At 36.5% G+C, this 24,004-nt stretch overlaps 4 protein-coding genes and 1 long non-coding RNA gene across 8 annotated transcripts; 3 read left to right on the forward strand and 2 right to left on the reverse strand.

The window, feature by feature from the left end:
• Positions 1-552: 552 nt before the first annotated feature.
• LOC103572077 (T-box-containing protein TBX6L) lies at positions 553-5,797 on the reverse strand. Of its 3 annotated transcripts, none has more exons than XM_008550480.2 (5): positions 5,728-5,797; positions 4,891-5,190; positions 4,196-4,337; positions 1,733-2,045; positions 555-1,589 (listed from the first exon to the last, which is right to left on the reverse strand). In XM_008550480.2, exons 2-5 carry the CDS (start codon positions 4,931-4,933, stop codon positions 987-989), a joined length of 1,101 nt encoding a protein of 366 aa, XP_008548702.1. In that variant the 5' UTR covers positions 4,934-5,190; positions 5,728-5,797; the 3' UTR covers positions 555-986. The 3 variants fall into 3 exon arrangements, with proteins under 3 accessions (XP_008548703.1, XP_008548702.1, XP_008548701.1); XM_008550479.3 differs by having other exon boundaries at positions 4,891-5,277; positions 5,440-5,783; XM_008550481.2 differs by lacking the exons at positions 4,196-4,337; positions 4,891-5,190; positions 5,728-5,797 and adding an exon at positions 2,152-2,234 and having other exon boundaries at positions 553-1,589.
• Positions 5,798-9,009: 3,212 nt separating this feature from the next.
• On the reverse strand, positions 9,010-18,342 carry LOC103572078 (eIF-2-alpha kinase activator GCN1). The gene is made up of 7 exons (XM_008550483.2): positions 18,297-18,342; positions 18,111-18,213; positions 17,717-17,912; positions 13,388-17,538; positions 10,060-13,187; positions 9,641-9,862; positions 9,010-9,218 (listed from the first exon to the last, which is right to left on the reverse strand). Exons 1-7 carry the CDS (start codon positions 18,309-18,311, stop codon positions 9,090-9,092), a joined length of 7,944 nt encoding a protein of 2,647 aa, XP_008548705.1. The 5' UTR covers positions 18,312-18,342; the 3' UTR covers positions 9,010-9,089.
• A 405-nt stretch (positions 18,343-18,747) lies between these two features.
• LOC103572079 (uncharacterized) lies at positions 18,748-20,070 on the forward strand. Its single transcript, XR_008403332.1, has 3 exons — positions 18,748-18,853; positions 18,936-18,986; positions 19,116-20,070. It is a non-coding gene; the product is annotated as an uncharacterized LOC103572079 (long non-coding RNA).
• A 236-nt stretch (positions 20,071-20,306) lies between these two features.
• On the forward strand, positions 20,307-21,851 carry LOC103572080 (kelch-like protein 7). 2 transcript variants are annotated; one of them, XM_014445286.2, is made up of 2 exons: positions 20,307-20,492; positions 20,575-21,851. In XM_014445286.2, exon 2 carries the CDS (start codon positions 20,702-20,704, stop codon positions 21,635-21,637), a length of 936 nt encoding a protein of 311 aa, XP_014300772.1. In that variant the 5' UTR covers positions 20,307-20,492; positions 20,575-20,701; the 3' UTR covers positions 21,638-21,851. The 2 variants fall into 2 exon arrangements, with proteins under 2 accessions (XP_014300772.1, XP_008548708.1); XM_008550486.3 differs by having other exon boundaries at positions 20,578-21,851.
• A 318-nt stretch (positions 21,852-22,169) lies between these two features.
• LOC103572081 (uncharacterized) lies at positions 22,170-23,685 on the forward strand. Its single transcript, XM_008550487.2, has 2 exons — positions 22,170-22,271; positions 22,405-23,685. The coding sequence occupies exon 2, from the start codon at positions 22,455-22,457 to the stop codon at positions 23,436-23,438; it is 984 nt and encodes a 327-aa protein (XP_008548709.1). The 5' UTR covers positions 22,170-22,271; positions 22,405-22,454; the 3' UTR covers positions 23,439-23,685.
• Positions 23,686-24,004: the final 319 nt, after the last annotated feature.

A 24,004-nucleotide genomic window follows, 5' to 3' on the forward strand; every position in this document is an offset into this window, starting at 1 on the left:
TAAAAAATAAACAATCGCATAAAAAAAATTACATATATATGAGTATCAATTATCTCTCGTTTAAAATTAAAAAAAAAATGCTTACCGTTCAATTCGCCTTATTCTTGATCACCACTAATTAAAGTATTTTGCTGAAATAATTTTCGACGGAAATACTTCCACCCTGCATATTTTCACAACATACTTATAGTAAAAGAATGATAAGTATATGACAAGCGAAATATTTGCTGTCCTGGACCAGTACTCATTGTCTAGTCATCTAGTAATTTAAAAGCCCTTGACTTACGATATTTTTCTTGAGCAGCGGCGGTCGCGTGCTCCTACCATTTAAGATGGGATTATCGATAACACCAACTCTGCAGCACTTAAAGCTAAATATCACATATAATATCAAGAGCAATTTCATCCAATAACTTCTGCTCACCACAGACCTTGTTACTGTCTTACAAAAATATAACTTGACTAATAAAATAAAAAAAATAATAATTTTGTTTTAGAGTACATTTATCTTAATTTTTTAAAAATCATAGTATTGTACTAAAATAAAACACAAGTCTTATAACTATAAGATTAGTATAACATATATAAAATATAAAAAAATAACGTTATTTTCATGTACAGTCTTTAAATATACATCCTAAAACTTTGGTTTCTTATAAATAGATATTTACAAATGGTCAAAGCTCGTTATAAGCTCCCCCTCGCACTTTTCGTGACGATTTCTTCCTGTCAACCTGTGACGGCTGCTTATAACGAGCTTGGGTTCAGTACGTCTTATGTCTTTGACATGAAAAACGGATTCACTAGCCTTTTATTAAAACTAGGGTGCACGTTTCGCGTGCCGTTTTTCATATATTTATTTTAATGTATATTTTTGTATCATTCGCATATATTTTTTGCCCTTGACCAATCACGTTACGAATAGTTTGTCTTCACATATATTACAGTAAAATCTTACTATAGGAAGGAAGGATCTAGAAGCGGATTTATCGATACCAGGGAGGGGGAACTAGATATCCGGCGGGGTAGTTATCATGAAAAGCGTGTACGCTTGGGTGAGCCAGCACCGACGCGGTAAAAGCGTTTTCATATGTCGAAATGAATGGACTCTGAGGAAAGATTACTCCAGTTGATGTCGACGGCTTCTGGGGTATCGGAGCTAACAGAGGTGAAGAGGATGAAGATGAAGGAGTAGGAGAAGAAGAATCGAGCCATGGTCTATGTAATTTTACTTGGGTCTCTTCTTCTTGCATCATCGGTGGTGGGCTGGCTCCATTGCTGCTGATCCCGCTGTCGTCTTTTGTCGGGCGCTTTATTTCCTCGTCATCAGAGCCATCGTCCTCGCGGTTCAAAGGCGCGAGCTCTCCGCTCTTCCTCTTGCCGTTTTGTCGGAATCCTTTTGCGAATGGGTTGTTGTCGATCTTTATTACTTTTATCGTTGTGTTCTGATAAGCAGTGACTGCTATGAATTCCGTTTCAGGAAAGATGAATTTTGAGGAGGGCTGCGTGAAAAGAGCAATTAGATTGGTTTGCGACGACTGGATGACCCAAACCTTGGCGACATATTTGTGCATCGAGCAGAGAAGAATCTAGAGAATCAAGTAAAGTATATTGATTTCTGAGTCCATAGAACTTTTTATTTAATCGCCAAAAAAAAAGTGTTATCGAGAGTCCACTGTACATTAGTTGATGTGGTAAATTTATATTTATAAGATCAGTAAGTTATGCTTACATTATTCTGCTGATCATCAGTGTTGTTGGTTATTTTGATCTTGGCGAAGCTCACAGACTCCCGCATCCAATGATCACCTGTAGCTGGGCTGTTGGGATGGACAACAACTCGACGTTCTAGTGGTGGTTGGGGTTCAGCTGCTCCGGCATTAGTCCATCGCCCAGTCTTTACTTTAGCACCCGGGCGATTTGCTGATTCGTTGGTCACATACTTCTGCCGGTGCTCTGACGAAGGGACTATTTCCAACAGCATACAGTAATACGTCATTGGATCTAGCCCTGCGACGTTGACCTCGACCCCTGGGTACATTCGTCTAGAAATTTAAAAAAATGGGCGTTTAGTATCTACTCAGAAGATGATTTATTTGACAGTCATTTTAGGTTTTTTAGTTTTAAATTTTGAGTTCTAAGTCTACAAACATTCAAACAGCATCTTGATTTGCGACGCTAAGCCAAACTATTTGGGGCAGTGAAGTAAATTTGCTTTAAATCTCAGGCACCATATAATTATACTCGATGCTAATGGTTCACATTTTTTTAAATTTACTTTGTTCTTAGGCTTTATCTTAATTTCACTTGTTAAAAACTCTACTGATGGTTAATGGTAATTTTATACCTGACTACACGTGTCGAGTTATGTGTTGAACCTTTCAAACAGGTATACGCACATATTTTTAACGTCCTTGGATAATTTTACGCAACTCAAAATAACTTTTCTTCTGACAACTGCTTTGGTTATCATTTTTTTTACTCCACCGGAAAGCTAAAAATTTTCCACTGGAAATTTTTGAATTTACTGTCTCCTCAATAAATTTACTGATTTTCAATCTTATTAATTTTTTTTTAAACTACAATTTAAAAAAAAAATTACCGCTTACCGGTCTTTTGATTTAATTAAAAAAAAAAAAAAAAAAAAAGAATCAGATTAAAATGAGGTGTTAAAATTTAAAAAATTACAGATGGGTAACACGTGAACTAGGTAAAGTTGTAAAATGACAATGGAAAAGTTAAAATATGTCGAACACATGTGAAGAAATAAGAGAATTTAAAATTTTTTATCTTTTAAAAAAGTATTCTTATTTTTTATTGCCGTCTGTCCTGTTGACCAGAGAGGCAACGTGACGATTAGTCGCACTCAGAAGTGTCTTATCATCTCAGCCGATCGCAAGACACAGTTGCAATTTTTATTGTCCTCCCCGATAAAAAAATACCAAGAATGATATGTGTTTATATATTTAATATTAGAGATGACTGATTATGTGGCAAAAGGAAACGGAAGCGGAAGGAGTTTATTTTTTTTATACTATTTATTATTTTAAATTTGATTGTAATTATGATCATTGGGTTCTAGTCGGAGACGGAGACGGGGATGGAAGCTGATATTATATGAATCATAAATATATGACGGGCGTTAAGAAAAATAATTTAAAAGCTAGTGATTATGTAAGGAATGTGAGAAAAGGTTTCTCACCAAGTGGTCCTTGGGTCCACAGTCTCTGGAGCCGTCTATTCATTTTTCGACCTGTCTAATGTCTCTTATATGTTTGTCTACTCCACAACTCTACGGCACATCGGGCGGTGCGGCGTTCAAAAAGACTAAGACAAGTAGTTTTTGGCGCCGGGTGAAATTCGTCTGGCTGCACCACACTCTAGTAATCTGTTTTTTAAAATAACGAACCAACGACCACCGACAATATCTTGTACCTTTTTTTTGTTATTTCTCATTTCCTCTAAACTGGATTATTCATTTCGCGCCGTCGCGACAAAATGTGACAAGGGTGCCTAGTCAAATACTTATATTTTTTAAAATCATTCACTCATGTGTTAAATGCTAAAGACATTAGACCAGACCGGAGACTTAGACTTAGATCCCAAGTAAAATACTTGCACTTGAGAATTATAAAAAATAGTTTCAAGTTTCGAGGACTTGGAAATAATAATTTTGTAGACAATACTTGTGTCATATCTGGGATTTTAGTCTAATTGGGATTTATTGTCGGTAAATTTCAAGACATCAAAGTATACGCCAGACTAATATTTATTTTTTTTATTAAATATTTAGATAATTAGTTTAATCTATTGATTCTGAAATTTTACTGGTGATCTTTGAGTAGATCATCAACAAAATTTAAATTTACTAGCGTGAGGTTTTTCATGGGTGCTACAAAATAAAGGAAATCAAAAATTACGTCATTCAAATTGTCTGATTTGGCAGGAATGCCCCATATACATACATTCATATATAAATTTTGCAACAAGTGGTATTTTTGAAACCTACTTGACTAATTGTGATAAATTATGACGAATTTCCTTAAAAAAATCTACCATGAGGACAAGTAGATCTTAGAAAACCTGTCGAAAAAAGTTCCGTCGAATTATTTGATACGAAAATGAATCTCGGTTTTTTAAATTTTACCGCGAAATTTGAAAAAAAGTAAGTTGAATAATTAATATACAAACTTACCGTCCCTGCTTCGTAATAACCATCTCGGTATTGTGATTATGAAATTCTTGCCACAAATTTTTTCCTTTTAATGTAACGGTGATTGTTGACGGCAAGGATGGGGCATTTTGAACTGCATGCTGCATTCTAATACGTTCTGCAGCTGTCAAAATTATTGTTATTATGCAATCAAAAACAATGTCCATATACTTATATAGATCATAGACATATGTATATATATGTATACATAAATAAAAAAAATCTAATGCCCAGTAAATGTCGGAAGAGAATAAAGAGATTGTCACAGCGGTCCGGCGACAAGATGGATTTATTATTCAAGAGCTTAACGTAAGTCTCTCGGGATAATTGCTCCAGAGTAGATACACATATATTTTATATACTTGTGTATTATATATTGAATTGTGTGGATTGAGTAAAAAAGTCCCGACTGCCTCTTACATTCTTCGCGTTTCACGGCTAGATAACGATTGTCCGGATGGATGACCCGCGGTCTTTTTGAGCGGCACTTTTGAACCTGTATGATCTTTTAACCATTACCTTTTTATATATACATATATATATATTTATACTAAACATCATCACCCGCAATGTTAAGTAGACAACTTGAGTGTTTAATTTTTCACTTTAATCAAATAAATAAATTTTTTTATCGCAACCGGAGAATTAAGTAAAAATTTAAAAAAATTTTTAATTACCTTCATAGTTAAATACCACTGATGGTTGATAGAAATACTCCATTTTTTGATTAATTGTTTATTTGTTAATAGATAGATAACTTATGAATACAACACCACTGACGTTTCTTGAAAAAAAAAATAAAACAATTGTTTTTGAAAACGAAGACAAGAATGGGGAGACGAGACCGTCTGGTTTGAAGACTTTCTGAAGAATGAAGAAATAAACATAAGACCCCGCTCTTATAGCTGCTTCAAAGGCACCGATAACGCGTGGCTAGACGTCAAGCTTTTGGGTAAACGACTTCTGATTGGCTAGCTCTGAAACACCCACGAGTTTTCTCATTGTCCAGATTTGAAATTATTCAAGCGATTAGTATTTTTTTACTTCTATCACGTTCTCTATCACTAAAAAAAAATTATTATTATTGTTATTTGTTTAAAAAATAAGCGAGACAGGTGGTAAAATGGGTCACCAAAAAATTACAAAAAATAAATTTTAATTTTAAGAAAAATTTGTCAGCTGATTTAAGATTCAATTTTTTTTATCAACTTTTGGTGACTCATTACCTCACGTCTTTATTCGACGCAGTTTAAAAAAAAACTGAGGGCTTTTATCCATCGCGACTTAAATTTATAAAAAATTATATCGGGCCATCTTGTCCTGCGTTTTCTGTGATATGAATATTAAATAAACTGCAAGTGTGAAAATCTCGTGAGAATTTTATTGTCGAATTAACTGCGTAAGCGATACCTACAACAGAATCCGGCGCTGAATTTCTGACCTGGAACTTGTCACAGTGAAACCTTTAGGGTTTTTGAAAGAAAAAAAAAAAAGTAAAATAACTGACACTTAACTCATCGGGGTGTCTTGCCCACTTAGAAGCTGTTGGATATTTATTATAAAAAAAAAAAAAGTAAAAAAGAGCGGGTCCTTGAAGGATTTAAATTAACAAACTCAGAGATAAAATTCAAGTGTCGCTTCTGTTTCTTCTACAGCTTCTGTTATGATTAACCATAATTTTGGTGTTCTGTTTGTCAAAAAAACCCGTTAAATATTTTACCATAATATCATTTTATTATTTATCTTATCAAGGGAGACTGAGTCAGTAAAAAAATACTCAAACCAGTGAATTCTCGGTCTTGTTTTTCAAAATTTTAGTGCACGAGCCTGCAACAGAATTGAAGGTCTTGAAATTCTTCTTCGAAGTTTCTCCATAAAATTTAAATGAACTCAAAAAATCAGGAGTTTATTTAAATTTGAATTCGCTATCGTTCTGAAGTTTAAAAAAAATCATTCTGCATATGGAGTAAATACGGAATTTGTCTTTTCAGCGAAGTTATTTTGGAGTAGTCTGGATTTTATTTAAATTCGTACTCACCCTGAACTAGAATTTGAATTTTAAATCAACTTTCCTTCGGAGTAAATTTTAAATTCGCCACCAACTTCGGAATTAATATGCGTTCAGTTTAAACTTTTTTTACAGCATGATGTTCATTCACTGCACCAATCATCCTACACTTGAAAAAAAGTAAATAAAGAATTTATTTAAGAATTTTTGTTCCCATGAATAAAATTTAAACATCTCTCTTTTTACCATCAACTTGTAGACCGGAAAATCAGGCGCCAGATTTCTGCATATGGACAAAAAAAAGTGACTCATGTTCTATCTGAAAATTCTTGGGTCCAGACCACCCTTGGGTTTCAGTAAATTTCTAAATGATGAAACTTTGTCAATAAATAAAAACAAATTTATCTAAAAAAAAAAAAAGTATGATAATAATCAAAATTGGTGAATAGAAATATTTAAAAACTTAACTGTTATTTTGAAGGAGTCATTGCGTAGTTGAGTAACGAGAACAATGTGATATTAAAAATCAATTTTAGATAAAATATTGTTCATTAGCATAATTAGTATATGTGACACGCAGTGAAATAACTTTATGAGTAATTCGTCTATGTGCGATAATATTTGGATGTAATTAAGAAATTTTAGCGCCATGGCGCCCTTGCGTTTACGTCTCAGGAATAGAAGTCGTCATTAAGTCCGGCGCCTTAACCTCAGCACTCAATATGTAAAAAATTAACAGCAAACAAGGATAAGATTTTTAATGCCGATAGTAAATGATATTTGTAATGCTCAACTATGACGACTGATACTTTTATGTGGTTATCGTTATTGTCTAATTATATGAAGTGTCAAAATCGTTGGGCGATTGATTTAGAGCCTATTGTAAATTGTGTAAGGAAGAGCTTCCGTTCGTGTTGGAATCGGCACTAAATTACTACAACCATTACAACAGCTATGAAAATGAGTTTTATTTTTGGATTTTTTCGATAGATTTGTATAAAGAGTTTATATGTTTTCTAACGATGTCGTTTACACTTCACACGTTTTCATTATAGTCGTCGTGTCATTTTAAAATTTTTTTTGTAATCTCCAGACTTAATGGATTTAAGTCAACTTTTAATGTTCTTTTGAAATTTTTCATAATTAGGAAGATCTCAGACTGATGTAATTAAACTCTAATGAGAAATAAAGTAAAATTTTATTTATTTAATAGGTAATTATTTTTAGTTTTTTATTTAAATATTTTGATAATGAAGATTTTTTTTTTTTTATAGAAATCGGCCCCATAAAAAAATTTATAAAATATATCTTAGAATATATTTAACATATATTCAAAATATATACGAAAAGTTGGTTATTTAAAGTATGCTTTATACATATTTTATATAAATTTATATATTTTTTTGTAATGAGAGATTGATCGTAAAATAAATTGACAAAATTTTTTTCATAATTTAGTAAGTGAATTTTTAAAAGCTATTTGACTTTTAAATAACAGAGTTTACAAAAGTAAAATAATTTTCTATCGATCTGCAGATCCCAAGATAAGATTTCGGAAGAAAAATTTCAACCTTTCGGCAGACGTAAATGCGGAACTGTAGAAATTACGGACTCCACCTATTTTTGCCCTAAAAATTCATCTTTTACTTTTTTAAACGCTCTTTGTTTTAAATCTTATCTTCATGCCTATTGCCTGAAGATTAATGAACAAATTATTACTCTTCTTTTTTTAAATTTACTTTTCCAGCCTCTTTACTCTCATTTTCCATTTAAGAAAATTCCTGCACTACATTTTATAATTTAAAAAAAGAATTTCAAAAAATCTGCGCATGCCCATCCGGCACAAGAACAAATTCTTGCCGAATTTAAATCAATCGATTGACAACAAATTGCTGCCTTAAATTTAACAAAAAGTTGACAATTTTTTTTGCCGCTCGGAAAAGAATTTTTCAACGCCGGGAAATTTAAACAGAAAAATTACTCGGGAATGAAAATTACAAATGATTAAATCAAGTATCTATTTATTATTAATCTCGAGGCTCTAATATACATTTAATATTCCAATTACATTGACATTCATTAATATAATTAATTAATTAATTAATTAATTGATTTATAATCCCACTCCTCCAACTAATAAATTTTTATATAAAAACGAAGAGTATAAAAATACAAATACTTGTTACAAAAAAAAACGTTAAATAAAATTAATACTGAAGTCAGCTAACGTCTGATAATTTTTGGATTTCTTAAAGCGATAAATTATAAAAAAAAAATATTTAAAAAAAATGCACCTGTAGTTTTTTCAATTTTCTACAAGTGCATTTTTTTCAAATTGATTTTTTGAAAAAAAAAATCCAAAAGCTGTCAATTGTCTACTCACTTCAGGATTTATATATTTTTTTGTCATATATTTTCTATTAAACATTTAATATACATATATAAATGTTATATTTATATATTTTATAAACATAAACGCAGATTTCATAAAGCATTAAAAAATTTTGAAGTTATTTTTATACAATAAATACAATAATAATAATAATAATAACTTTTATAAATATGATGATAATTTACGGAGGAGTGTAATTTCTTGATATCTAATTTACTAATTCGTTTGTAAGAGTGTAATTCTAGTAAATATTTGAATATGAGCATAATTACTGTTTTTATATTTATAATAATAACTGTCGTAACTATTATTATTATTATAATTAATATTAATATTAATTTAAAAAGTAATGACTTTAGGAAATGTGGAAAAATGTATAAATAATAAACTAAAATAGATATTTTAATGTTATTTAATTTTTTATATTTATATTTAAGTCGGGATAAGCGAATGAGCCCCGAGAGTTTAAATAATTCTCACGTGAGTAAAGTATCGTCTAGCTCTTCCATTTTGCCTTCTGGTTGTGACAATACTTTGCGCAAGACTTTGCTTACGACGTCCGATAAAGATTCGCGGGCACCCGGATCCAGGAGCGCAACACATCGCTGAAAAAATTCAAATATTATTTATTTTTTAAGATTATTTAAATACATATACGAATATATATTTTTTTATATATCTACTAGATAAATTACTCCACTTTGCCCACATCAAACCCAATAAATAATAATAATATTTATTGTTTTTCAATTAACTGTCGAATTTCCTCTCTTTCAAATATTTTGATTGGTGATATTTTATGAGTCAATTACTCGCAGTGCAATTTAAATAAATTTCAGATAAAATGATTTTAAAAAATATTTTATTTAAATCCGCCCTTACTCTGATTCGGAGTTTCAATTAAAAGTTTGCCAGATTAATTTAAAAATAATAAATAAATTATTAGTATTTAATGGTTTTTTGTAGATAAATTGTAAGATATTTTATCTAGTAGATATATCTGTATGTATTTATTTAGTAGGTATACCTGATGTTCTTCGTCGCCTGTTTTTAGTCTGAGCACAGCAATAAGTGCCAATTCACTGTTTGCTTTTACATATCCATTTTTCTCTTTAGTTCCATTTACAAGCATCGGCAATAAAGATTTTAATAAATCTCCTGACATTCTTTCTGGTGGTATATTTCGGGCCAAATGAATGCACACTCGGGCCAATAATTGCTTCACTTCATTGCTGTTGTTGTTCATCGACTGGAAATTTAAATACAATATTTTATAAAAAAAAGTACTTCAATTTTTCTAAGCCACTTTAGCAAAATTACTTGGAATTTTTTTTCTATGACTAATTTTTTTATTTAAAGATAACAGAATTCTAGTCGTGAAAATTTTTTATCAAGTGACTCACTAAAATAAATAATTAAAAATAAAGAAAAAAAAGTGAAACCTACCCGAACAAAAGGCGTAAGAATAGTCTGTGGAATGGGCAATCCCTCGTTCATAAGATACTGGAACAAATACCCACAAGCTCGGATGCCATTCATCGTAATCTGTACCCTGTCGGCTTGTAAGTAAGACAAAATAATCTTGCAAACACGTTCTTGTTCCTTGGGGACATAAACAGTTGACGCAGACTCTTTCAAAACGACAAACAAAGCCGTGGATCTTCCGTGACGTAGCTGCCAGTCGGCGTTAAGATCATGGTTGAATAAATGCTCGTTGAAAGCCGCACTTAGTTGCTCTGGAGTTAACCACCGCAGAAGCGCACCGTAGCATCCAGCGGCGGCGTTCCTTGTAATGTCTTCCGGGTGTCCGAGCATCGAGCTGAGGGTATTGAAGACTTGCTTCCTCATGACGTCGGTCATTTTATCACCCGCTGGAGTGATGACGCCTCTCAGAGCCTGGAGCATCGTCTCGCGTATCGCCGGGTCGTCTGAGTTCTTGATGGCAGTGTGAAGTTCAGCGAACAGAGGGTCCGCGCGGGTGTGGATCACGATGAGGTTGCTCAGGGCGTAGGCGGCCTTGAGCCGGACCTGCCGGTTGCTGTCATTGAGAGCCTTCAAGAAAGTTGTCTGCAGCTGGGGAAGAAACTGCTTGAGCATGACACCGACTTTGCCGAGTAAGATCGCGAGGGTTTCAAGCACCGCGGCCTTGACACTCCAGTTGAACCGGTCGCCGAGAATACGAATAAGGGGTCCAGTTATGTGGACAACACTAGGCTGCAATGCTGCTGCGCTGGTTAATTTTATGACTTCCCCGAGACCTTGGGCTGCTTGTTCTTTAGCTTCGGGTAGTCCATTGAGAATCGCTTCGCGGAAGATTGGGAGAATGGGGGTGATACCTTTGGGCAAACAGAATCCAGGAAGTAGATCTTGACCTTTGAGGTCAGAAGCTGCGAAGCGAACTGCTTGGCGAATGTCCCCTAGATGCGCGATCTGTTGATCTGATTCAAGAGTTTTCGTCACTGCGGACAGAGCTTCCCAGCTTTTTTGTAAAACTTCCTTGTCGTCGTCGGTGAAGAGATGAATCAGACCACGCAGCAACTGTGGAACGTACTGACTGTAATCAGCACGAGTGTCTCTGCAAAATGCGCAGAGTAGTGTCGCGGCACCGCGACGTCTTGAAGAATCGTCGGCTTTGGTCGCGTCCATCAGTTGGTCCATTACTGTGCGGACTCCAACCTCGTCGGTGATGGACAGAACTACGGCTTGACAGTACTCGAGTTCTTGGGCTTCGTTAGCTGATCCTTGGGCACTGGATAGCGCCATCAGGAGGGCGGGTAAAATTTTGTGGAGGTAGCGAGTGAGAGCTTCTCCGGCTACGCTCGCAAGTATAGAGAGCGCTTTAGTGTTCACTGGAGTGCTGGTCAGTTGGGGAACGAGGTAAGGTAGAACTACTCGTGATTTAATTGCCATCACTTGCCGGAGACCGTCGAGGGTATTTTCAGCTTCCTGAGGATCTGGAGAGTTGAGCTGAACCAACATCAGTGGGAGAATATCATCCAGAGCACGGGATCCAACTGTTGAGTGCAAGCTGTCGAAGGTTTTCGCTGCAGCTTGACGAACTTCTGGTAGTGGATCGCTCAGAGCTTTGCGGACAGTGGGGACAAGGCTGTTTACAAATGTCAGAACCATGTCTTTGCTGGTGCTGGCCATTATTTCAGACAAACCGATACAGACACCTTGACGTTGGTCAGGTTGGTCGCTTTGAAGTCCGCGTTCTAAGATAGGAATTATTTCTGGGAGTACGCGCTCGCCTAATTTTCTCACGAGATCTCCTAGAGTGCGCGCAGCAACTTGACGTTTGTCGTAGCTGGTGCTTGCAAGGCATCCAAGCAAGAGACTGAAGAGCGTGGGAAGAATTTCTCGTAGCGTGCGCGGAGTGTTGGTGACGACGACCTTCCAGACGTGGAGAGCTGCTTGACGGACCATCAGGGCGACGTCTGATCTACCCATGTAGAGTCCGGCTAGCACTCGGTTCCTTCTTTCAGCGCCTAGTGCATTTATTATCGCGTGATGCGACTGCTCCGTACCAAAGTTGTCATCCTCGCTGGCTGTCTCCGTAGACATTTTACCGGAAACTCCAGATATGCGGTACAACAAATCTCCCAGGAGCTGAACCGAGGAGTAACGAATTCGCCAGTTGTCATCAAAAAGTCCGCGTTCAAGTTCTGGGAGCAGCAACATGATAGCAGAGTCTGCGTAAAGAGTAACGATACGTTGTCCAGCTCTCAGAGCAGTCTCTCTGACGTATTCGTTCTCGTCGGCGAGGGCTTTGAGGATTGGGTTTATTATTTGCCCGATGTAGGGAGTGAACTCGGTGGTGAATGCGTTGGGCATGTAAATGAACATCATTATGTAGCCGTCTTTGACGTGGGGCGCGATGTCAGTTCGCTCTGCAGTGCTGATGATCTCGGGCATCAGTTTATGGAGTTTCTCTACACCCAGACCTCTTACGACTTCAGAAAGACCTTGAGCGGCTCCTGATCGATCCACGCTGCTCGTCTCCGAGGTCAGTGTCTGCATCAGCCAGGGCAGGAGGTCCTCGAAGCTCGACTCACCCATTCCGCGGACCATCGCACCCAAGGCGCGAGCTGAGACCGAACGAACTTCTGGTACTGGGTCCAAAAGACTCGTCTTCAACCCGGGGATGATCGTCGGTAAGTATGGGGTCAGATCTTTTTGATCAGTCAGCGAGTACATGTTGCCAATAATTTGAGCGGCCATCTTACGTGTCTCTGTTGATCGGTCCATGAACGCGCGCTGGACCACAGGCATGATCAGAGCTAGTGAGGGGGCGTCGATGAAGTGGACGAACTGGGTGTCGAGGAGTGTCTGCAAGCACATCGCGGTCTTGCGCGAGGGATCTTGAAGTGCTTTGAGCAGCACTGGGACTATGGCTTGGATCTCGGGGTTTCTTATGACACTTCCGATAACTTTCAGTGCTTCTGCTCCGGCTTCTTGGACTTTCGTGTGGGAATCACTCAAGACTTCTATTAACTTGGGTACTATCGACGGTAGACAGCTGCTTAATTGTTTCGGTGCGCAGTACGCCATTGCTCCAAGAAGTTCCACGGATCCTGATAAAAAAAATTTGTTTTAAAGTTCAAAGTCTCACTTCACCATTCAAGATTCTGTTGGTCATTTGAATGAAAAATTTTTTCCATAAACCCACAGTCCAAAAACTAGAGTAAAAAATCGTTTATTAATTTTTTGGGCTGTAGATTTGCAGAAAATTTTTTTCATTATAGATTTTTTAGAGAAATAAAAATGAAAATACCTGTTTTAGTACGCCAAGAGTCTTCTTCTAGAGCAGCGAGAAGACTGGGGAGCACGAGCTTGACACCATGAGCGGAGAGTTTGCTCATAACCACTCTCGCAGTATCATCGGTGGCAGTTCTGACATATTGACTGGCATCCCCAAAGCAGAGCAGCAAGTGCGGGAGGACGTGGACAATGTAGGGCTCGAAGAGTCTTCCCAGCATGGTGCAGAGCATTTCGAATGCAAAAAGCGCGCCTTCACGGTGTCTGTAATTTTTTTTATCTTGAATAGCGTTAGTCAGCTTGGTCATGATGTCCAGCTGCTTGAGAGCTAGAATACCCATTCCTTTTATTATTCCCGCGAGCCCGTAGGCTGCGCCCTTCCTCTCTCCATATTTATCAGACTTGAGCAACTGATCCATGAGATTGTCGACGATCCTTGGAGCGTCTTCTTTTATTGAAGGAACCAGGTGAGGTAGACAGTTGGCAACGGCTTCTTGGACCTGCTGGGAAGGTGTCGATAGCGCGGCGATGAGTCTCATGACGATGGGTTTTATTCGGGGGTCGTCTTTGTCCAAGTGCCTGGCCAACGAGCCCATGAGAATGACAACCGACTGCTTGATGGCGTCGAAGCTCCCGATTTTAGGCGCTTTGTCCATAAAGTCCTCGAAGACTGGCAGCAGAGATGTGATATTGTCTTTCCCGTGCTGGTCAACGGCTGCCAGAGCTGCAGTCAGCATTTCCTGGCGTACTGATGGATTTCTGTCACCTAGACCCGTTGACACGAAGAACTGAATCAGCTGATTTATTGTCTCGGGAGTTAAGAGAGGCGCGAGTTGAGCCAGAGCTAGAGCGACTCCGCGTCTTGGTCCCCAGATGTCTACGGGCTGTTCCACGACCCGACCAAAGTCGTTCATCTTCGGCGGGATCATCGCCAGCTTTTCTTTGTACAGCTTCAATAAACTATCCAGTATTCCAGGTACCAAGTGCGTATTGTCTGTAAGCAAATGCGCAAGAGCATGAGCTGTAGCCTGTTGGACTGCTTCGACTGGATGAGCGACGTCTTGGATCAGTTCATCGCAGAGGATTTCACCGTTTGCTGAAAATTCAGCCGCTTCCCAGATCTCGTTCGCGAGAATTTTATTTTCGTCAGCGACGTCAAACTTGGCGATCCAAACTCGTCTGGTGAGACGCAATAATTGCTCGTAGTCAGAGTCCTCTGTAGGAAAACTCTTGCGCACAATCATCAGCGCACGCAATGCAGCGTCGCGGACAGCAGCCAGTGGATTTTCTAGAGCGCCAATGAGGGAATTGACTTCTTCAGGACTAGTCAACGCAGTACCAGGTGTTCCATCGCCAGAGTAGGCCACGTCAAGGAAAGTGGCGACGGCATGAGACTGAACGCGGCCTGTCGTCGAGCTCATCAACTCGATCAACAAGTCCAGCATCTGCTTGCGAGGCAGGAGTCGCGGGTGCCGCAGATCTTTCCAATTATCTTCATCACCACGTTGCTTCGCGTGCTCTTGAATCACCTGGAGACCCTGGGTCGTCATGGTCTCGTCCTTCCAGGTGAGCAGAGTGTTCGCGATGAAGGGAAAGCAGTAACAGAAACCCGGGGCATTGAACAAAAGCTTCTGTTTTACCGTGCAAGTGTGAATGGCAGCCAGTGTCCTATTGATGGCTTTCTCGAGCTCCTCTTCTTCCCAAGCAGGGTCCAGGTCGCACTGCGGCTGCTGCTGACGCAGAGTCACGTGAGCCACGAGATCGCGCAGCGGCGCGTTTTTCACCGAGACCAGCACGACTATTTTCTGGAGATCCAGGTACAGTTGGGACACCGTCGGAGCTGCCAGTGGTGATGAAAGATTTTTCAACAAGACTGGAAGTAATTCCCGGAAGTACAGAGACAGTTCTTGAGGATTTCCACGAGACAATCCGTTTACTATTGAGACAACTCGTGTTATTTTATCAAACAAACCCGCAAGACGTTTTCTTATCGCGTTTTCTTTGGCAGTTTGTGCCTTCAAAGCTTCCTCTTGCTTCGGTGTCAACTTTTGTTCCTTTATTTTCCCCTCGCGCTTACGTTTTTCGTACAACTCGCGGCGGAGCTGCTGTTCCTCGAGCTGTTCCTTGAAGGAGTAGACTTTGCTCTCGCGTTTCATGTTCATGGAGTTGAGAATGTCATTGTCGTCGTTACCTGGAACAACACTTTTGTCATACAGCTCACCTTCAGGTGTCAAGTAGGTAAAGTACTCGTCCTTGGTTACTTTTAAAATCTCCGGATCATCTAAATAATCGGTGATGACTTTGACGAGAGACGGCAGCAGGACTTCTGGAGTGAACGACACTATCGTCGCCACGGCGTTCTCATACGAAGCGGTCGGCTTGTAGTTATCAACAAACATTTCCCGTATTTCAGCAGCGTAGTCATTGAAAAATTTGTCTGGCTTCAACTTAGCAGTGGCGCAGATCTTCAACCACAAGTTGGGCATCGTTTTGACGACAGTCGGGTGGTGAGCGGGAATCAGCGCGTCGCCGACGAGTTTGTAAGCTGGCTCGTCGAATAAAAATGTAGCGGAGCAAATGGACAAAAGTCCATCAGCTAGACAACGTCCGTTGATCTCAGCACTTTCTTTGTCTTCTTTATTTTCCTTCTCGTTGTCCTTGAGCTTGGTCGTCTCGATGAATCGGTTGAACTCTTTGATAAGAGCTTGGCAGGGCTCGTAAGTACTCAGCCCGGTGAGCATTTTCTTCATCAGAGTTGCGCAGCGTCTTCGCGTTGATGAGTTAGCAGCAACTATGCAGACAATAATCGCCCGATGGACTCCACCGAGTGCTTTCTCGTTCAAGCGGTCCGAGAACTCGGTGATCAACAAATCGCAGAGCTGCATCAAGTGATAAAGATTTTCGTCACCGCAGCTGGAAAGAAACTTGTCGGAAAAAAATACCTGGTCGTCTATCGCAGACCAAAGCACGCTCTGCTTGTTGTTTTCCACTTGACCGGCAATTACTAATTTTAGGAGCAGATAAGAGGCGACGAGTCCTTCAGTTACCGCTGATGCTTGAGTTGACTGCTGGGTAGCGCGAGTTATCGCTTGGGTAAGTATCGGAGTAATCGTGGCTGCGTGGGACATGATCGGCAAAGTGAAGAGTAATTTAATGTACGCAGTTCGTAGTCCAGTTGTCGATGTCTTGGCATTCATCGCCTTCTTGAACGCCTCGATAATATTTTTCGGCACATCGCCGGTGAACTTCTGGCACCAGAGACTCATCATCTCCAGCGCGTGTATCAAAGTCTTCTCATGGACTTCAGTATCCAGGACTTTTATAAAATGATTGCATGCAGCTTCAGCTACTTGCTGGACTCCACTTCCTGCTGCATTGAAGCTCAGATTTCCCGCGCCGGTCAGCACTGAAATCTTGTGGGTAGCAACAGTCAGTTTACCTTCCGAGCCGTGGAAAATTGCAAACAGCAGCGTTAAAAGTTTCTCCAATGCTCCGGTGTCTGAACACTGGAGAGCTAGGCGACGGCAAGCGTCAGCTGCTTCATCCCGCACCGTGTCTTCTTTTGAATGCAAATTAGTAAAGAGACCTTTGCTGATGTCTTCACTGTAGCGACTCAAGTCTAGACTCAGCCCCGTCAGAATGTGTCCGACCGAGTCGATTATTATCTCAGGATTACGCAGCATCGCTTTCTGCAGCGCCGGCAGCACCTGGTTCTTAAAATCATCATGAGACAGCCGTCGTAAAAACGGTGCGGCTGCGTCCACTACAAAAAGCTCGGGCTTTTTCTTGCAACTTATTGCTATTTTTATAAACCCTTCTATGATACTATTCTTGAAGGGATCAATCAGCTCTTCCTTTTTAACCGCCACCAGATGTTTTATCAGCAAACTCGAGAGCACGATCACTCCATTAGTTGGTTCCATTTTGGACAAATTACTAATGTAAATTTCTTCAGCATTTTCTGTTGATTTCCACAAGTGGCTCAGTAATTTATATACTTTTTCACTCAGCAAGTTGTTGTACGCGAGCGCTGCTGCACTGAGACTCGCTTGCGCTTCCAGGAGTTTCTGGCACTCTGGGTGACTTGATAAGTGGCCCCGGGGCATCGCATTGATCACCAAAGTCGTCCATTTTAGCGACAGGTATGCAGTCAATGACGTACTCAATCTAAAAAAATAATAATTCATCATTAATTATTTATTTAAGAAGACTCAAACTAAAATACTGTCAGTACATTTGACAATTTAATATTTAATGGCTTTGAGCTTATTTAAATTTTTAAGTTTTTCTGTATGTATTTGCTGCTTGGTATAAAGAAATTTAATGAATTATGATAACAACTTACGTTGGGACAACATTCTGGTGCCACAAAGCCTGCTCGGAGATGATGCCAGTCATATATTTAACACCATGGGCATACTGGTGCTTCAATAACTCAGTTATTAAATTCCTCACGTAAGATTGGGATTTGCTGTCCTTATATCGATGGAGAGTAATCGATATAACTTTGCAAATTCCACTGACAATTTTTTCATTGATGCCTGGATGATAAAACATGAATTAGTATGGGGCATAGACATATTGGAGTAATCAAAAATATATATCACGGACTTGGATAAAATAATGAAATTTTTTAAAAATAATTTGAGGAAACTCAGAAGGTTTTGGTGGTGGATTTTGTTGGCGGGTAATTGGCTATTGATGATGTTAATTGTTAATAATAAATGAGAGGAAGTCACCTGGATTTGACAAGACATCGATGACATTGTGTATAACCTCGTATCGGTCTTTTTGGCTTGAAGTTTGAACACGACCCGGCAGATCTTTCAACGCTTTCGCTAACTGCAATGTTTTTATTTATAATTATGATTAATTTAATTATTATTTAATTTACAATAAAACAGAATTCCACGTGACAGACTTACCTCAGTATCCGCCATATTTTTAGATAAACCGGGACATCAATGTCAGCAACTTCATTGCTTGGTGTCGTTGGTGTTCATGTGAAGTTGGTAATAAGTAATTAGTGTTTTATAATTATTTTAATGAAAATTTATAAATTTTATAAAAAAATTTTTTAATTATAATTTTATTGGAAATGAGTTTTTTTTTTAATTACTAAGATTTTGTAAGTTTTATATTTTTTTAAATTTTAAATTTCGCGGAATTTTTTTGTAAAGTCGATTTGTTGTAAGTCGAGTTACTATATGTCGGTATTGAAATTTAAATATTTTTAAATCATCGATTTGGCGAATTGATGATAAATGATGATAAGTTGGTATTGTAGTGGAAATTTCAGAATAATGTCATCCATCTTGTATTTTAAATACATTTAACTTATATTTTGAACATGAAAAATCTCAACTGATTCTCGATGTAAGTAAGGGAATCCCAGGAGGATGACCAGTACTTCCATTAAAAAAATCATTCATTTTATAATAGCCACCTATTAATTATTGCGTTCAAAAGAAATAGGATACAGGTAAGATTAATTCTTCTTCTTATTATTATCTTTCATTACTGAAAATATTAAAGAAATATAAAATTATTTATTTTTTCTTTAGCCCTTAAATACGGGGGGAAAAACAAGCTTATAATTTGAATTCAGCAGGCAGGTTAGGATTTTTTTTTTAAATATATACTTCTGCATGACTCATGATGCAAAGCATCAGAGTATGCTTTACGATCGAAAAATTTTTTTTTAGTTTATAATATCGAAGTTTTTAATTAATTCGATGTTTTAGATAGTGAAGATCAGTTTCAACAAGATGTCAGCAACTTATGATTGGGACATTAGTGACGCTATACTTCAACACAACGCATGGGTTTACTCGCCGACTAAATTTTTACTAAAAGGTGATAAAGTTGCGTTTGATTTGGGATTACAAATGGATATTGATGTAAGCTCTCTTAAAGTCCTGGTTAGGAAAAATGATCCGAGATCAGCGAAGGCTACGCTTGAAATAGAGTTAAAGGCAAGAAACTTTTGGGAATATGATGACGATGATCTTGAAAATAACTTTTCATTCTCATTAAAGCGTCATTTTGTGCCATTTCAAAGCAAATCTATTAAAACAAGTGTAACTAGTGACTGGAAAGAGTTTTGTATATTCGATGCTTTCACAAATCTAAGCCGTAAAAATCGTTGTAATGTTATAAAAGACAAGTGTTGCATCAAATATACCACTATTTCTTGTCGAATTACTAATTTCAGTTTTAACTCTTAAGAACTTACTCAAATAAACCTTCTACCCTGCCCGAAATCTTATGTGCAGCAGAACTTCCGTCAATTTCTAAAAGCAGATGTATTCAGCGACGTCGTTCTAGTAGTTGGTGATCAAGAATTACCTGCCCACAAAATAATTTTATCAACTCACAGTCTATTTTTTTATAACATGCTGACTACAAAGATGAAAGAAGGTCTACAAAATCGTATTGAGATTAAAAATTTCTCAGCTGATCTAATTGCTGAAATGTTGGAATACTTTTACACCACAAATTTACGTGTGCTATGGGGAAAAAGTTCTAACTATTGTTCATGCTCAAAACATTTTATAAAATATATTAATCTACGTTTTCTACTTAATCTATTATCTATACTTTCAGGAAAATATTCTAAGCATGTCGATAAGCATTGTTGAGAAAGTTCATTTTTGTATCTATTCATAGAAATACATTTTTCAATAAATAAATATTTTTGTCTACGACATTTATTTAAACAAAAAGAAAATATTTTATTAATTATTTCATAATCACTCAGTCCAGGAATTATTTATCAAATGTCTAGTGTTGACTTTGTGACAAATGAATTAAGAAAGAAAATTAAGGATATAACCGAATTATGATTTAAGTTCCAGTAATTTTTCTACCCTACAATGAATATTCAAACTTCGTCAACAATCGGAGTTCATCGGAAGCTTCCGTCAACTGTCAGCTGAGAAGTTTGATAAATATCAATATCTAATAATTAATATAAACAAAAAATTGTCGTTCTGAAATAAATATATATACATTGATAATTTATTTTCACGTATCTCATAATGTGTCAGTGCTATCAGTTACTGGTATAGTGACGGCGATAACTTTTTTACTTGTCTGTTTTTATTTATCATTCAACAAAAGTAAATATTTTTCATTTTATAAATATATTTGGTGTAATATTCAATATTTCAAATATATATTAATATACAATTTTTCTTTTAGCAGTAATTCACATTAGTATAAATTTTGGCAATTATCTGTCATAACTAAACATTTTTTAAATATAATAAAAAAAAGTCAGATTTTTGGAAATTCAAATAATTTAAAAATTTGAATGAAACCATAAAAAATGGCTGACAATTGCCATCCAATAAATTCAGTATCTTTCGATTGGAACCTTCGTAATCTGTCATTTTTACCAAATACTTGGATTTACTCAAATGAATTCAAGATGTTTGGAATAAATAACGTGACGTTCAAATTAAGACTCAGATCAATTGATACCAACACAATCCAATTCCATGCTATGAAAGATAATCATAAATTAGCAAAAGCTGATGTAAAAATAACAATTGATCCCAAAGATGTAGAAGTTAAAGTCGATGGATGGAAAGAAATTTGCGATCTTGATTGCACTGACGTTGATTTAATCCATAATTTTTCTAAAACTGCTTGTAGTTATTCCATTGACGCAGTTGTTACTTGCAAAATCATTTGGTATGGATTCGTAAAGTATTTGCCTGAAAAAAACTTCCTCCAGAGCCTGAGGCAGTTCCACACAAGTAAATCATTCAGTGACGTCGTACTGATAATTGGCAATGAAGAATTACCGTCTCACAAAATAATTCTATCTGCCCATAGTCCAGTTCTCCATGCGATGCTCACGACAGTCATGAAAGAAGGAAAGGAAAACCGAATAGAAATAAAAAACTTCACAGCTGACATTATCGCTGAGATGCTGGAGTATTTTTACTCGGGTGAAACAGCAGCCAGTAAAGATGTCGGAGCGGCCCTGAGATTACTCGAGGTTGCTGATATGTACCAAGTTCAGAACCTGAAGAATATTTGTGAAGAAACCTTGCGGAAGAATATTAATTTTAAAACTGTTCTGTGTATTATTGATGTTGCTGATGATTATGATCTCCCGGAGTTGCGGAAGCAATCAATGAATTTTATTCTGGAGAATAGCAAGCGAGTTGTTGAACTAGAGGAGTTCAAAACTTTGTTTTTTAAAAAGCCGCAGTTGATGTTCGAGTTTACTTATGCCAGCGCTCAAAAAAATTGAGACATTTTTTTTTTATCAGTATGAAAAGATTTCCCAGTATTTTTTTTATTTTTGCATGAAGAAAATTATGTTAATAAATAATATTAATTTAGTACTTAAGTCATTCAATCGTTATCAGGAATTCCTGAGCTGTTTTGAATTTATTGAAGTTATCTTATGATATTTTGTAATTTTTATACTTTAGTTTAAAAACAGATTATATTTTTGTAATTTTCTAAATAAAAGAGACTATTGATAATTTTATTATTTTCAAATAAATATAAATAAAATTATGGAATTACAGATGATACTGAAGTTATAATTTTTGGTTTTTTTTTAAATGATAAATTATGAAAAAAAAATATTTGAAAAAATTGCACATATAGTTTTTTAAATTTTTTACATGTGCATATTTTTAGTTTTTCCTTTTTTTCAAATTAAATTGTTAAAAAACTCATTCAATATTTTAAAACCAGCGGTAAAAATTTAAAAATTCCCGCCAACGCCACCTATACTCAGATTTATTATTATTATTAAAAAATAAAACAATCATTCGTGTTAGTTTTCAAAGGTTATAAATTTTCATTACCAGTATTATTATTTTATTATAATTAATAAATATTTATTGAAACTCATTACTTTTTAAATTCTACAGGTAAAAAAAAAAAAACTCAATATTTTTTATTTATTTATTAAATTAAGTATAATTATTTTTATAATTAAAAAATTTCTGTCACCGGTAATTTAAATTTAATATTCAAAAATTAAAATTATTAAATTATTTGCAGACAATCACACTCTTGGAGTTCATACAATTTTGTAATTAAAATATAAACACATGAAAATGTCTGTAATAAAAAGACCAACGACTGTACGTTTTGAATGGGAGGCAAAAGACATTTTCCAACCTATGAAGTGGATTTATTCAGACCAATTTTTCATGGACGGCGTTAACGACGTGGCGTTTAATCTTGGACTCCGTGCTAACAACACCGGTTACATTGACGTCAGAGTAATGAAGGGTAATTTGGAGCTGGCAGATGCTACAGTGGAGATAACCAGCAAAGACGGTCCCTGGAAGCGCGAGATAAAAGTAGCCAAATGGAAAAATCTCTGCGTGATAAATGATTTTATGAAGAAACCAGTAACTTATGAAGAAGTTTACATCAACGGACACTACTCGTACGTTTACACAGTCAACATAATGTGTAAAATTCTATGGAACGGTTTCATTGACGACGAGAGAATAACCAGAATGGACGACACCAATTTGTTTGAAGACTTGAGGAAGTTCCACAAGTCCCAGCTCTTTAGCGACGTCACCCTGACTATTGAGGGCCACGACCTGCCGGCTCACAAAATTATTCTTGCGGCTCACAGTCCGGTGTTTGCTAAAATGCTGACTGCTGATACCCGGGAGTTGAAGAACAGAATCATTGAGATAACGAACATCAAGGCCGAGTCTCTGGCTGATATGCTGACGTTCTTTTACACCGGAAGGACAAAAGGAGCCGAGAATGTCAACAATGCGCTGCAGATGCTTGAGGTTGCCAACATTTACCAGGTCAACAAGTTGAAGTCTGTCTGTGAGGCAACCTTGTTGAGATTGATGACTGTCGACAATGTCCTGCGTATCGTTGACGCTGCTGATGACTTCAATGCCATCAGACTTCGCGAGGACGCTCTTACTTTTATGGCCAACAACAAAGACAAGATTGTTGAGCTCCCGAGTTTCAAAACTTTGTTCTTTAAAAAAGTTGAGCTCATGTATGACTTCATGTGCTCACATGAATCCAAACGCATGAAACTTACTGTCGAATAATTTATTAGACGAATTGTAAGATGTTCAATTATTGGTTTTTATATTTTGTTAATTCCAGGCAGACTCTCAGTTATAAAAATTTATTGATATTCAAATTAGAGCTCGTTCTAAGATTTGATTATTAATATTTTCAATTATCATAATTAATGTTCATTGTGTTGAAATCAAGTAATTGGTCAATTATATTATAATTTCTGTAATTACAATCATGTGAATTTTTTTAAAATTCATTAATTTCTTTAATTATTTTTTTTTCTTATAAATAAGAATTATTACAATTTGAAAATGATCAAAAATGAATGGACTATTTTCGTAAATTAATTAACTTTTTAAAAAATTGCGACTATAAATGTCATTGTTAAATAAAATGTCAGAATATAATTACCTTAATTATTTATTTATTGTGTCAATAATTATCTTGATCAATAATTATAATAAAATGATTTTTGTATGAGTAAAAATGAAAATAAAAATTAATTTTTTATCAAAAAACAATTAATTAGTCAACGAGTATAAATGTAGCAGAAATCAGACAAATTTAAAATTATAAATTTAAAAAATAATAT

Source organism: Microplitis demolitor, chromosome 2, assembly GCF_026212275.2.
Source record: "Microplitis demolitor isolate Queensland-Clemson2020A chromosome 2, iyMicDemo2.1a, whole genome shotgun sequence".
NCBI lineage: Eukaryota > Metazoa > Arthropoda > Insecta > Hymenoptera > Braconidae > Microplitis > Microplitis demolitor.

Bases quoted from the DNA above. Each gene is read 5' to 3' on its own strand.
- LOC103572077 (XM_008550480.2), bottom strand. From the start codon at position 4,933: ATGGAGTATTTCTATCAACCATCAGTGGTATTTAACTATGAAG. The intron at 2,046-4,195 runs GTAAGTTTGTAT...TTAAATTTCTAG, and splicing joins GTTATTACGAAGCAGGGACG to ACGAATGTACCCAGGGGTCG. The intron at 1,590-1,732 runs GTAAGCATAACT...TTGATTCTCTAG, and splicing joins CTGATGATCAGCAGAATAAT to ATTCTTCTCTGCTCGATGCA.
- LOC103572078 (XM_008550483.2), bottom strand. The intron at 13,188-13,387 runs GTATTTTCATTT...TTTTTTTATCAG, and splicing joins CTCTTGGCGTACTAAAACAG to GATCCGTGGAACTTCTTGGA. The intron at 9,863-10,059 runs GTAGGTTTCACT...TTAAATTTCCAG, and splicing joins TTCTTACGCCTTTTGTTCGG to TCGATGAACAACAACAGCAA.
- LOC103572080 (XM_014445286.2), top strand. From the start codon at position 20,702: ATGGCTGACAATTGCCATCCAATAAATTCAGTATCTTTCGATTGGAAC.
- LOC103572081 (XM_008550487.2), top strand. From the start codon at position 22,455: ATGAAAATGTCTGTAATAAAAAGACCAACGACTGTACGTTTTGAATGG.